The 13,056-nt window shown below is 54.8% G+C and overlaps 5 protein-coding genes across 5 annotated transcripts; 3 read left to right on the top strand and 2 right to left on the bottom strand.

Annotated features, from left to right (window-relative positions):
- Nucleotides 1-543: 543 nt before the first annotated feature.
- Nucleotides 544-1,414, top strand: CCOS01_03020 (cofilin/tropomyosin-type actin-binding protein; the record flags this gene model as incomplete). The annotated part of the gene is made up of 6 exons (XM_060451206.1): nt 544-546; nt 612-622; nt 791-974; nt 1,040-1,113; nt 1,167-1,215; nt 1,274-1,414. The coding sequence occupies 6 exons, from the start codon at nt 544-546 to the stop codon at nt 1,412-1,414; spliced, it is 462 nt and encodes a 153-aa protein (XP_060317471.1).
- A 376-nt stretch (nt 1,415-1,790) lies between these two features.
- Nucleotides 1,791-2,466, bottom strand: CCOS01_03019 (uncharacterized protein; the record flags this gene model as incomplete). The annotated part of the gene is made up of 2 exons (XM_060451205.1): nt 1,791-2,297; nt 2,356-2,466. The coding sequence occupies 2 exons, from the start codon at nt 2,464-2,466 to the stop codon at nt 1,791-1,793; spliced, it is 618 nt and encodes a 205-aa protein (XP_060317470.1).
- A 519-nt stretch (nt 2,467-2,985) lies between these two features.
- CCOS01_03018 (NOL1/NOP2/sun family protein) lies at nt 2,986-5,294 on the top strand (the record flags this gene model as incomplete). The annotated part of the gene is made up of 2 exons (XM_060451204.1): nt 2,986-4,550; nt 4,610-5,294. 2 exons carry the CDS (start codon nt 2,986-2,988, stop codon nt 5,292-5,294), a joined length of 2,250 nt encoding a protein of 749 aa, XP_060317469.1.
- Nucleotides 5,295-6,309: 1,015 nt separating this feature from the next.
- On the bottom strand, nt 6,310-9,334 carry CCOS01_03017 (cytokinesis regulator; the record flags this gene model as incomplete). Its single annotated transcript, XM_060451203.1, has 2 exons — nt 6,310-6,884; nt 6,937-9,334. The coding sequence occupies 2 exons, from the start codon at nt 9,332-9,334 to the stop codon at nt 6,310-6,312; spliced, it is 2,973 nt and encodes a 990-aa protein (XP_060317468.1).
- Nucleotides 9,335-11,604: 2,270 nt separating this feature from the next.
- Nucleotides 11,605-12,930, top strand: CCOS01_03016 (uncharacterized protein; the record flags this gene model as incomplete). The annotated part of the gene is made up of 3 exons (XM_060451202.1): nt 11,605-11,746; nt 11,926-12,107; nt 12,187-12,930. 3 exons carry the CDS (start codon nt 11,605-11,607, stop codon nt 12,928-12,930), a joined length of 1,068 nt encoding a protein of 355 aa, XP_060317467.1.
- Nucleotides 12,931-13,056: the final 126 nt, after the last annotated feature.

Here is a 13,056-nt window from a genome sequence, read left to right as displayed (position 1 = left end):
AGTGCAGCCCGGTCCACGTCACGTAAACAGGCACCCATCATGTACTTTTTGGTGATGACTTCTTGTGCTTATTTTAACCAAGCAACAGGAGCTCGCCGCCCCTTGCAATGGGCTGTCCCCCCAACAAGAGATTCCAAGTTCAGGCCCTGTCTGTTGACTGCCGCCTGGGGTGGGATTCGTCAACCTCCTGTGGCTGACGCAGATAGTCACGTGCTCCAATCTCACCTGGACAACAACCCCACCATGCGGGTGTTTTTCTCGCCCGCTTCCCCTCCACTGTGACCCAACTCCTCCGTTCCTGTCCAAGATACCTCATCACCCGAAAGCAAGCTGTTGCCTCTTTTTCTGCCACCACCCTCCGTGCAGCAAATCTCCCGGCTGAACCACTCGATCTCGAAGTAGGCACCCCCATTTTCCCTTTTGCTTTGCACGGCAAACAGTTTTAAATCATTCAATTTCCCTTCTGTTTTCTAGTTGCTAATCTGCTCTCAGCCCACTTTCCCGCCTCTTCTCCTAGCCACACCCCCGCCATAAACCAGCATCATGGTGAGTAACTAAAAGCTTCCAAGGATCAGCCGTCTACCAAAACACCATGCTAATCTCAATCGCAGTCTCAATCCGGGTTCGTATTTCCCCTTCCGAAGAGCCTCTTACCTCTGCGCCGACTCACCATCTAATGGGCGACTCTACCGCTCGTTCGATGACGATCCCGGCGGAGCAGGACAAGCTGGCTCCATCTACCACCTCACCTCAGCAAGGCGGCGCATGCTAACCCGATTTTCCCCACCAGAGCGCAAGTCTCTCAGGAGTGCATAACGGCCTACAACGAGCTCAAGCTCTCCAAGAAGTACAAGTACATCATCTACAAGCTCTCGGACGACAACAAGGAGATCGTCGTCGAGGAGGCCTCGGCCGATAAGGACTATGACAACTTCCGCGAGAAGCTGATCAACGCCCAGACCAAGTCCAAGAGCGTATGTTTCTCTGCAATTCCGCGACGCAATGCTGCATTTCAAAGACAATTCTAACAATGCATCAGGGTGCTGTTGGCAAGGGCCCCCGCTACGCCGTCTACGACTTCGAGTACAGCCTTGCCTCTGGCGAGGGTGAGCGGTACGTTGCCCCGCATTCGCCCAACCTGGAACCTGCAGCTAACACTCCAACAGCAACAAGATCACCTTCCTCGCCTGGTCCCCCGATGATGCCGGTGTCATGGTCAGTACCAGCTACTCTTGGAAAGCTCAATTGAATTGTCGCTAACCCACTACCAAAGGCCAAGATGGTTTACGCCTCCTCCAAGGAGGCCCTGAAGCGCTCGCTCACTGGTATCGCGACCGAGCTCCAGGCCAACGATGCCGACGACATCGAGTACGACTCCATTCTCAAGACCGTCAGCAAGGGCATGGCTGGTTAAATGTCTCTTTCCCCCTCAAACACACCCATACCCTTCCTTACGCGGTGAGACGGAGCATACACTTTGGCGGCTGCAGTCTTCCGGGACGATTGACGACGATCATGGAGAGTTTACGATGAATATGGAGGGCCACTTTCTCCCCCTTTGGCGATTTCGGGACCCAGACCTTTTTCCCACTCCGAGTTTCTTTTTGGGGCGTGACAAGTAAATTTCCAGATTTGAACTGCCCGCCTGGTTATATCAACCCAGTGCCATAGGAAAACATCTCATGCCGGAATGCAGAGCATTCTTGTTGTTGCGCAAATAACGACGACGAAATCACTTCTTTATTAGACCATCACCTATGTTCAAGTGTTGTGCTTCGTGAATTTCTACGTTATGACTTCTTCTGGGCCTGCCAGGTTGAGCGCCACAGCCCTGATAGCTCCTCCGCCTTTTGCTCGTGCTTAAGCCTCTGCAGCAAGAAGCCCTTGAGATCGCTCCAGAATTCGTCCGTGTCCAATGCCGCCTCTCCGATGTCCTCCTCTGTAGTGTTGGGCGCAACCGCAGCGCTAGGCTCAGGCTTGACTGCAGCAGCTCCTCCAATAACCATGACGGAGAACTCAAGAGATGCCTGACCGTCCGTAAGCAAGTCCTTCAGCACCTTGCTGTCTGGCACCGGCTTCTTGTTGAACAGCAGCTTCATCTTGTCCACAGGTATCCGTGACTCCGCCTCGACCGCCGTCTTGATGTCGAGGATGGAGGTGTTGAGCGACTGCGAGGACAGCTTGATATCCAGGGGAGGGTTGCGCAGGGACTTGAGGGTGACGTTGACACTGCGCTCCTGGCCCGGCGCAAGGTTCGAGGGCTTGCTCATGGCCTTGGGCATCTTGGGCAGGATGTACTTCAAGATGTTAGCTGCCCATAGCTACAAACACTTCATTAGTGGGGATGAGGCTTACAGGTGGGCGGGCCGGGAAGTTCTTGGGGTCCTCGACGTGATCGGCGGACAGCTTCGCCGGGCGCGACTCCAAGGTCGCGAGAAACTGTCTTGCGAATACGACTTCAGCCATGGTTGCGATATGTTAAGCTATGTGGCGCGCTTTCGGAAGTCTGCCTGGTTGGCGTTGCTTGAGTCGTTGGTTTGAGTTCAGAAGCTATAGGTTGTGTGAAATATAGGGAAGGAATGTCGGCGAAGGCTTAATTACTAGATGATCGGCTGGAGGGTAAGGCGTTGGAAATGACTTCGTCCGGTGTTCAGGTGTGCTGCCCGCTCTGCTCAGGTAGAGTTGACGCACTGAAGAGGGATGGCGGGGCGGACTGAGCTGGAGTGTGGAGCTTCGACCGCTCGTCTGGGCGGCGTGGCTTTATCGCCCAATCTTATCGGTACTGGTCAGTGCGCGATAGGAAAAAGTTTCGGTGGGGGGACCGCTTCTAACCCAAGTGAAGGAACTTTTTTTTTTCTTCTGAGCAGTGTAGCGGCGACCGACTTTGAACCAGGCGGTACCGTATATCTTGAATTTTCTACTTCTTCGGTACCCTTTTTTCCCCACCCCAAATACCCAAGTTTCGATACGAATTGATTGATCAAAATGGGTGTCGGAAACCGTATGAAGAAGCAGGGTGCGCCCGAACCCTTGTCAGAGGCGCATTTCGCAAAGTTGAAGCGCAAGGCCGGTCTGCCAGTCGAGCCCGTCGAGGCTCCCGAGGTCAAGAGGAGGAGAAGAGGAGCGGCACCCAAGGCCAATGCCGCGGCAGCGAAGAATCAGGATGCGAAGAAGAGCAACGGTGCCAAGGCTGGAAAGCCTGCGCCCAAGGCCGCCAACGGCAGAGGAAAGAAGGCACCCCAGCCTGTCGACTCGGACGAAGAGATGTCAGACGACGACGATGCCGGCGACTTCGCCGGTGCCCCTTCCGACATGAGCGACGATGATGACGAGGTTGACGAGTTTTCCGACCTGGAGGCCGCGGAGAAGCTGGGAGACGACTTCATAGATGGTTCTGACGACGATTCCGTGTACGATTCAGAAGAGGAGCGTGGCGGCGGCGGAAAGCACATGTTCTCAGAGGACGAAGACGACTCGGACGGCGAGGAGATGCTCACAAAGGCCAACATTGAGGGTCTCGCACGGAGACTCGACCAGAAGCAGGCCGAGGAGGACGCCGACGCGCAGGCCGAACTCGAGGAGATGGGCATCCAGACCAACATTGACGGCGACAAGCCGCACATCCTCGAAGACGACTCGGACGACGAGCTCGCCGCCAAGACCAAGACGCTCCTCGCGCCCGACCTGCAGCTCCTGAGAACGAGAATCACGGAAAACATTAGAGTGCTCGACGACTTTGCGAAGCTCCACGAGGAGGGCCGCTCCCGCACAGAGTACGTCAACCAACTTATCAAGGACATCTGCGCCTACTACGGCTACTCCGAGTACCTCGCCGAGAAGCTCTTCAACCTCTTCTCCCCCCGTGAGGCGTTCGCCTTCTTCGAGGCCAACGAGTCGGCCCGCCCCGTCGTCATCCGCACAAACACCCTCCGCACCCACCGCAGAGACCTCGCCCAGGCCCTCATCGGCCGCGGCGTCACCCTCGAGCCCGTCGGAAAGTGGTCCAAGGTCGGCCTCCAAATCTTTGAGAGCAACGTGCCCCTCGGTGCCACGCCCGAGTACCTGGCCGGCTACTACATCCTCCAGGCCGCCTCCTCTTTCCTGCCCGTCATGGCCCTCGAGCCGCAGGAGAACGAGCGCGTGCTGGATATGGCCGCCGCTCCCGGTGGTAAGACGACGCACATGGCCGCCATGATGAAGAACACGGGTGTCATCGTCGCCAACGATCCCAGCAAGCAGCGTGCCAAGGGTCTCATTGGTAACATCCACCGCCTCGGCGCTCGCAACGTCGTGGTCTCAAACTACGACGCCAGAGAGTTCCCCAAGCCCATGGGCGGCTTCGATCGTGTTCTGCTCGATGCCCCTTGCTCCGGTACTGGTGTCATTGCAAAGGATGCCAGCGTCAAGACCAACAAGACGGAGAGAGATTTCATGCTGCTGCCGCACATGCAGAAGCAGCTTATCCTCGCCGCCATTGACTCTGTCAACCACCACAGCAAGACGGGTGGTTACATTGTCTACTCTACGTGTTCCGTCACAGTCGAGGAGAAGTAAGCACATCCACCATATCCCTTTTCTCGCCATTCCAGCCATACTAATAGACAAACAGCGAGTCCGTCGTAGCATACGCCCTTTCCCGCCGCCCCAACGTCAAGCTCGTCGACACCAACCTACCCTTCGGTCGCGAGGGCTTCACCTCCTACATGGGCAAGAAATTCGACCCCTCCCTCAAGCTCACCCGCCGCTACTACCCGCACACCTACAACGTCGACGGCTTCTTCGTCGCCAAGTTCCAAAAGATCGGCCCCACCCCCGCCAAGGCCGAACGCGACCGCTCCGCTGCCTCCGTCGGCGAGGTCGTCGACAAGACCCCCATCACCACCGACGACGAGTCCAACGCCGGCGGCAAGACGGACGACGACTTTGGCGGCTTCGACGACGATGAGGACGAAGAGTACGTCCTCAAGGCCAAGCGCAACGCCATGCGCAGACGCGGTCTCGACCCCAACGCTTTGTCTGCGAAGGCGAAGAAGGCCGCCTCCGACGCCAAGAAGGAGTCTACCGCTTCTGCCTCCGAGGCCGAAGTTGAGAGCGCCCCTGAGTCTGACAAGTCCGCGGAAAAGACGCCCGAGAAGAAGGACAAGAGCAAGCAAAAGGCCGCCGCGGCCGACAAGGAGAAGAAGGCCGAGAGGAATCCGGCGCAGAAGAAGGTGACGTCCACCTCGGCCGCGCCGGAAAAGAGCCCCAAGAGCAAGAGCCCCAAGCAAAAGAAGGAGAAGAAGTCTGCGAAATAAGAGGACGAGACACATGTGATCGACTGATGTCAAAAAAGGAAAATTGATGAACTAGAACGAGGGTTGGGATCTTTTTTGAAGTGTATCTTGTGTAGTAGACAAAGAAGCATCTTGTCAGGGATCGAGGTCGAAACGAACCCCGCGTCGTTGTCGTCGTTGTTGAGGTTATTAGGGTTGTCGCATTATAATTACCTATTACTACTAAATGGAGTCGGAGCTCAAAAAGGTATTCGGGAAATAAAAAAAAGTATCGAACGAAAGTACTGAACAGTGAAGAGGTTGTTGACATGGTCGTCGCTGTCGCCGTTCATCTGTTGTGAACATCATTTGCCGTCGCCAATTGAGAAAAAAGCCTTTCACGTCCACGTCAAGAAGGAATTATCCAGCCAGCTGGCCACGAAGAGAATTGAGAAAAGAAGATTGGGTTATTGCTAATCCAATACGCCGAAGCCAAAAAAATGAATCTAAGCAGAGCTTTTCATCAACCTGTCTCATCATCAAAAAGATCAATGACAGACACACCAACCAATCCTTGACCACCTTCACAGGCGAAGAAAGGCTAACCACCCTCAACCTCCTCCAAACAGCATCGTAAAGATAAAAAGCATTGTACAAAAATGCAAACGTCAAAGCAGTCCTTTTTCCTCCACTGTGGTCATAAACCCTCTTATCCAGCTCGGGGTCTGGATGGTATCGAGTCCCAAATCCCAAATCATCTGTTTGTTGTCATAAAGTCGGCATGCCATTTCCTCTGCCAGACCTCTTTTCGTCGTAAAAGCCGTGTCATGAATCCTATTCAAGACTTTTTGTAGGAGTATGTTGTACACAAAGAAGAGTCCAGAAAGTCGTCACTGGAGTCGTCGTAAATGTTGTTCGTCGTAATCCTTCTCCCAAAACGCCTCGTTCGTAGCTCGCCCTGTCGTTCGCCATGACGCCAGGGGTATTAAAATAATTATGTATGAAGAAAAAAGCATGATATGCCGCCCAAAGTAGAATGCTGTTGGTGTGGTGAGGTCTACTGGGCAGCCCTCTGATGAAGTAGGATGTCGCGGATCGCCCATCTGGCAGCTTCGCGATCTCGGTCTCCGACCCCGAGCCACTTCTCGCATTTCTTTCGCCACCGGTCTTCTTCTTCGCGCTGTCTCCGAACAAATTCGGGACCAACATCGAATTCTTCCCCGACGAGCCACTCGTCCTTAACTTCGCTAACGCGACCGGGTTCTTTGGAGTCGCCTTGGTTATCGTCGAGATCGGGAATGTCCTTGAAGACGTCCTCGTCGTCGTCCAAAGCATTGAAGCCGTCCATGGGGTCGGGTATCTCGGACTTGGTGTTCGTCTGTGGGCCGAGCTTGAGCCAGCACATGTTCTGTGGATCAAAGACCATGCCGCCCACAACCTGCACGCCCTTCGTGTGGCTTATGTTCGTAATCAGAGCCGGCCGAGGCGTTGAAGAAGCTTCCTTATCTCGAACCACGTGCGGCGGCATTGATGTTGGCGATGGGGACGATGCGGGTGGGTCGAACGCGTTCAAGACATTTTCGTTGCCTTCCCAACGGTACGTGTCGGGGTTGTAGAACATACCCTGAAGATCTACAGGGTGGTCAGTATAACGATGTGCAATCCATTGAGCTAGTGCACTTACGCTGCGGAGTCTTGTCCTTATTCATGTTGGAAATTAAATGAGGCTTCAATTGAGGAAGGTTCCTCTTCTTTTTCGACCGCACCGTCGCTTGTGGTAGTCCGGGATTGAAATTGTTCCTGGACGACAGCTGAGAAACGCGCGACGAGGTGAGAGGCGCCAGTGGGCCTGATGGAGCTCGTTGAGCAAGCGAGGTCTCCCGAGCAATTCGGCTAGCCTGGGTATCGCGGGCGAAATGGGGCGTGTAATCACCCTTCGCAGGGGAGTAAGGAGCCGGGGAGGGCGTGGTGGTCCGATCAGGAAGCACATTTTGATAAAGCTTGTTGCGGAGCGGTGCCTTGACAGGTTGTCGGACAAATTTGGCCTCTGAATGGGCCGAAGTAGGCAAGTCGTCGAATCCATCCAACTCATGCCCATCACCAAAGTTCCGAGTTCGGTTTGGCTTGGTGAGGGTGCGGAACGACAAACCGTCGCGGGTGATATGGTCCGAATGACGATTTGTTCTCTTCGGACTCGGCGACCGCATTGTCGACCTGGAAAATGCCCTCGAGGTCGGCCGCAAGTCTAGAGCGTTCTCAGAATCGTGGCGGCGGAAGCTACGAGAAGTTTTTGCAGTCACGTGCTGCGACTGGGATTGTGAGGCCCCAGCAGGGAGAAAGGGGCGTCGTTGCTGGGCAGCGAAGCTTTCCACAGCGGGTCGAGATCTCTCAGTAGGAGTCTTGGGCCGCATTGAGGAAGGCGGACGGCCATCTGTCCTAGATGGTGGCCGTTCAAACCGGGACATTGTCTTTGCCGGTGAGTGAGAGCTGCTCATTGCAGGCAGAGATCGCTTAAATCTCAGCAACTGCGTGCTAGTGGTCGTCGGCTCATTACGCAGCGACGTCGTAGAGGTTCTAGCGCCAAGCTCTCGCCTGCGTGGAGTCGAAGGGAGCAAAGAGCTCGATGGAGAAGGTGTTGTGGGAGTCGGCATGCTATGAATGCTCGTGACGGAAGACTGAGATTGGTGACCCATGCGCGACTGAGATCTTCTCGTACGAGCAAAGATAGGACCACCACTCTCGGACACAGGCTCCAGGGCAGACTGAGTTCGCTCATGACGCTCATGACTCGGCCGAGGGAGCCGTGACGGAGTAGCCTTATTCGTGAAGGTCAATGAGATTGCAGTCTTTGGTCTCTGGGGGCTCGGTGGGCGGTTTGCATTGACACGAATATTGCGATGGAGTGTAAGCTTGCCCGAATTGAAGACGTCGCCATCACCCACGTCAAGACCATCAAACATGTCTTCAGGCTCTGGCTCGCGCGGTTGAGGAGTCTTGAGGTTTGGAGGCTCTTCTTCGACGGGACGCACGGGAGAGCGACTGAGTTTCCTACGACTCAATCTCTCACCAAAGTTGACCGGGCCGCTGGGGAGTACGAGGCCATCAAACGTCTCATCTTCGCTCTCGGCGGTGAATGAGCTCGAGACGCTGGGGCTCATGGCGGAGACAGACGAGCTCCTATTCGAACGAGCGTCTCTTCGTGTGCCTCCGAATCGAGTACCGAGGCTACCCTCACCCCAGTCCAGATCATCTGCCTGGTTCGACGGTGTCTTTGGGATGTCCTTTCTAGTAGAGAGCCTCAACTTGCCATCTGAGGGCAACTCGAAGTCGTTCTCAAAATCATCGTCCAAAGGCTTGTCAATCTTCTGAGGGGTCGGTGGGGTGATAAGTGAAATGGGTTTAGGCGCGCGAGTCTTTGATACTTTGATAGTTTCCGATCCATCACCAAAGAAATCGTCGTCATCGTCATCGTTGTCACGGAACTTCTCCAAGTTGAGAGCCCCTGATAATGTGCTCGTCCTCGATTCCGTCGACTCTCTCCTGTCCAGCATGGAAACCGCGGGAGGAGTCTTCATAGCTTTGGTCGGACTAGTCTGATTGGAACCGCCGCTGACTTGTCGAAGAGCGTCGGGGAATCTGGAGCCGTCCTGAGGTTTGATGCGAAGGGCCTGAGTCGAGTCTGGAAGAACCAGATCATCCTCCCAGTCGTCCTGCATGATCTTCTTGATCTTTCGTCCACCAAGTCGTTTGATAGTACCGCCCATTAGAGCGGAAGAAGGTACATTTTTGGGTATCGGAATGCCGGCCTGTGTGGCAGCGGCGATAGCGTCGAGGGTCGACTTCTCGTCGTCGCCCGGGACATGCACGTGGGTCTCTTCGTCCAGGATAGATTCGAGGTCGGAACGGAGGGAAACATGTGAAGACGCAGAGTCGCGTCGTGAGGGAGGAAGGGTGGTAACGGTAGCGGTAGAGGCGGTGCGGAATGTCAGATCGTCGGTGTCGATTTGGAAATCGTCATCGTCCCAGTCTTCGATGTCGGGTTCCGCCGCCGGCTGGCGTGGCTTGAGGCGTAAAGGTTCCATGTTTTCGGTAGGTTTCTTTGTTTGGGGGAGCGCAGAATTGAACTTGGTCCGAGAAGGCCGTAGTCGTATCGCAAAAGACTTCCCGACAGCGCTTTCCTGCTTGTCAATGTTGCAAGATCATATCGTCAACAATAACAGCAGCCCCGGCCCGGCATAACCTTGAGAAGGCGGAGATAGTGGTCGCAAGCGATGTTGTTTGGTAGTATTTAGGCGTCGCGGGGGGCGCAAAAAGATTTGTCGTGGTGGTGTTTAGGCGTAGAAATGGCGGCGCGGATTGTTTTTGAATCGAGTAGAGTATCGTCGTTTCCGGGAATGTGTGTGGTAGTGTGGGAAGTAGTGTCTGTCGGCTACTGGTAGGATGAATTGCGAGAGATGCAAACAGGTGCAGAGGCAGAACAAGTGGAGGTGATGCAAAGAAAGTTCGTCGTAAGGGGTGATTGCGCAAGAGGAACAGGAACAGGGTCCAGAGATGTCGAGCGTGACGTTTGTCGAGGGTTGTGCTGGAGTAGAATGAGATCAGGGCAGTCGTGAGTGTCGGGGGGAGAGACTGGATTTGCCCTTCTTGTTGGATGAGATGTAGCAAAAATGGCTGGGAAGCTGGGGTTGATGGATCGGGCCTGGCAAACAAAGCGAGGTGGTAGGTCGGCCAGATGGTGGGCTGGGTCCAGTACGAGTGGTGCGTGGGCACAGCGTGGTGCAGCACAGCGCAACGTAGTGGGTGGTGTGGTGGACAGCTGGGTGGCTGGTATTGCGCGCAGGTGTGGGCAAACCCACTGAGCTACGTATCTTGTGAGGTGTTCCGCAGGCACGAGGGTGACAGAATTGGGGGTAGCAGGGACAGCCGGTGTGCGTGTGTTATACGATTCTTCCGTTTCCCCCTTTTTTCGCTAGGTTCGGTTCTCTCGTCTTTTCTTCTTTTTTTCTTAAGCTTGATGGAGAATCCACTATCGTGTTTTCTTAGTCTCTCTGAGTAAGGTACTGGGACAACAGAAGGAGGGAGTAAATAATAAGGCCGGCAGGGACGGTGAGAGAGGGAAGAGAGTGGGTAAAAAAGAGAAAGCCGATCTAGACAAGCTGGGTCCGTTCTTTTTCTGCGGGACAGGCAGAGTCATGCTCCGGGTGGACAACAGACGGGGGAAAAGAACAGGTGGGAGGCACGGAGGGCGTGGGAGGGTACAAACCGGGGGTCCAGGGCTCTCCAGTGAAAACATAATTTTTCCCAGGGTGCGCCACGTGATTTAGCGGGGACATCAGATGGTTCATTGATTGGACGACGAGCACATGTATGCGGGGACGGTTGCACTTGACTTGCACGATTCTGACGCGTTGGAGGCGCGACAGCCCTTTCCACCCGTCGTCGTTTCAATTGAGCTCAGCCAACGGCGAATGCAGCAGCGAGAGGCTGGCAGTTCAGGGAGAAAATGGAGGCATTAGGCTATAATTAGTGCTGCCTGCCTTTTCTAACGATTCCCTCTATCAAGGGCAGGAAAAAGAAGTTATCGAGAGTCTATGGGATCCCAGGGCGGAGGAATATTGGACAGTGCTTGCTCTGACTTTCTCTCTCTTCCGGTTCATCCCACAGGCAATACCTTACACAGTACCTTTAGGTCCAAACACAAAGCCGTCGTCTCCGTAGCTTCCTGTTTATTTGTTGACAGCACCCGACCTCGCCCAAGGTAAGGAAGGTACAAGCACAGAAAGCACCAAAACAATTGCTAACGACCTTACCTTCCTTGCCTTGCTTTCCCGCTCTCCGTGCCATCCCACGACCTCCGTACCTCCTTCCCGTCCCGAACCTACGTCTCAATACCAAGGTACAGGGCCAAGGCTGCCTGAGGCGTTGCACAGTCCCCCCCTCTGCTGCCTGTCTGAGCGCCATAGTTGCCTAGCGCTCTCGACCCCAGGACCCCTCGAGGACCCTCACGGTTCAGATGAAGCCACACTCACTTCACTGTATTTAATCAACAAACTACCAACTTTGGAAATCCAGTCTCAGTCTCACTCTCCCGGACTGCTCTGTCTCAACCTCCATCCAACCAGGAGTTCCCCTCGAGACACCGTAGTTGCAATTTAGATTCCAACCCTGAGAACCAAATAATTACGCACCTACTAAAACTTTCTGACGACAATCCCGACCAACCTGAGCTCTCGGACCTTGCACCGGGTTGCAACTGCCACTTACATCGAACCTTCAGCTCATTCCCGTGGCACGCAAGGGGCAAACCAACCGATTCTTTCCTCAAGTTTATGTCGATTTAGTTCACCTAGTCATGGCATCCGGCCACGTTCTCCGATTTCCCCGGTCAGACAGTGAAGGCGCTTTTGTCATCGTCCAGGCCACGCCCACTCGGTCAAAGGCACTAGATGTCAAGTTGGTGGGAACAGATGGCGTGGAGCCATATGCCGTTTCTCGTGAGTTTCCAACTTCCAAGTTCCAAACGCTCGTCATCCCGCCTTCCTGGCCGACGATCACCGCGGCCCGGGCGAGTGGGGTCTTGGCCGACACCTGTTTCATGCGCCGAACTCATCCACCTCATATTATACGGTAAATTTTGAAGAAAAAAAGGCTAACGGTAGGGTTTCCCTGGCAGTGCGTCATGACAAAGTCGCATCACTACGCGTCAAGAACAGTCCAGTGTCTGAGGAAGAATGGGTCACTATCCTGACTGCGGTCTTGCACCAAGAACCGGCCGAGGGCGTTGAGGCAATCGCCTCTGTGGAGAACGAGTCAGTTCTCACCCTGACAATTCGGAAAAAGGGGAATGAGTTCACAGTAAGTTTTTTTACATTCCAGCCTTTTACCTACCTTCCGCATGGGTGGCCGGGCTGGGCTGACGGGCTGGGTAATCTAGCAACGGCTCGGCGCCATCGAGTTGAGCCACAGCCCACGCGAGCTCATTGAGCTATTCGACTGGTGTGCGCTCTCGGCGCAGACAGCCAATGAGGCCAAGGAAGCTCTAGCCTCGACGACTGCAAAGGCAAGCAAGCTCGAAGAATCTGTGCGGGAGCTCAAAGCTCAACTCGACGAGCTAGTCGCGGCCAAGGAGGCTGACGAGTCGGAACTGCTCGAAAAGTTCCGCGACCTGCTCAACGAGAAGAAGGTCAAGATCCGCCAGCAGCAGAAGCTACTCGCGTCTGCATCCGTCGAGCCGGAGAAGCTAGCGCAGGTACAGCAGAGCTCCCAGGCCGCGGTAAGAGGCCATGCGGCCGCCAAGTCGAGGCCGGGCAAGAGGAAGACCGTTCCCGCGCCTGTCGATGATGCTGATTCGTCAGAGGAAAGTGAAGACAAAATGGATGTTGATGAGGTGAAGGAGCAGGTTGCGGACCTGTCAGATCAGCAGCGCGACACGACTGAGGACGAGGACGAGACGGCTAGTGAAGATGATGTCGACGAAGAGCCGGCGGCAGCACCAGCGCCCAGTAAGCCCACACGGTCTCAAGTATCACCACCGCCCAAGCCAAAGGCTGCTGCCGCGCCCGCGAAAAAGGAGGCGCCTCCTGCGAAGAGGGAGTTGCCTTTTGCAAGAAAGAAAGCAGCTACCAAAGCACCCCCGCCGCCCGCTGGTAGCGAGACGGAGTCTGATGATGAGTTATGAGGTGACGAACATGAGAACGAATAAACCACGATACCTTCAATCACTTCAGGTCTTCTTACGGTCATATCATGCCAATGTGCCCCGTAGGCTTGAGAGATTAAACTTGTACACAGACGTCACTATTGG

Source organism: Colletotrichum costaricense, assembly GCF_030867565.1.
Source record: "Colletotrichum costaricense strain IMI 309622 chromosome Unknown Scaffold_3.1, whole genome shotgun sequence".
NCBI classification, from domain to species: Eukaryota; Fungi; Ascomycota; class Sordariomycetes; order Glomerellales; family Glomerellaceae; genus Colletotrichum; species Colletotrichum costaricense.
The sequence above is the reverse complement of the archived record's forward strand: the minus strand, read 5'-3'. Positions and strand labels throughout refer to the sequence as shown.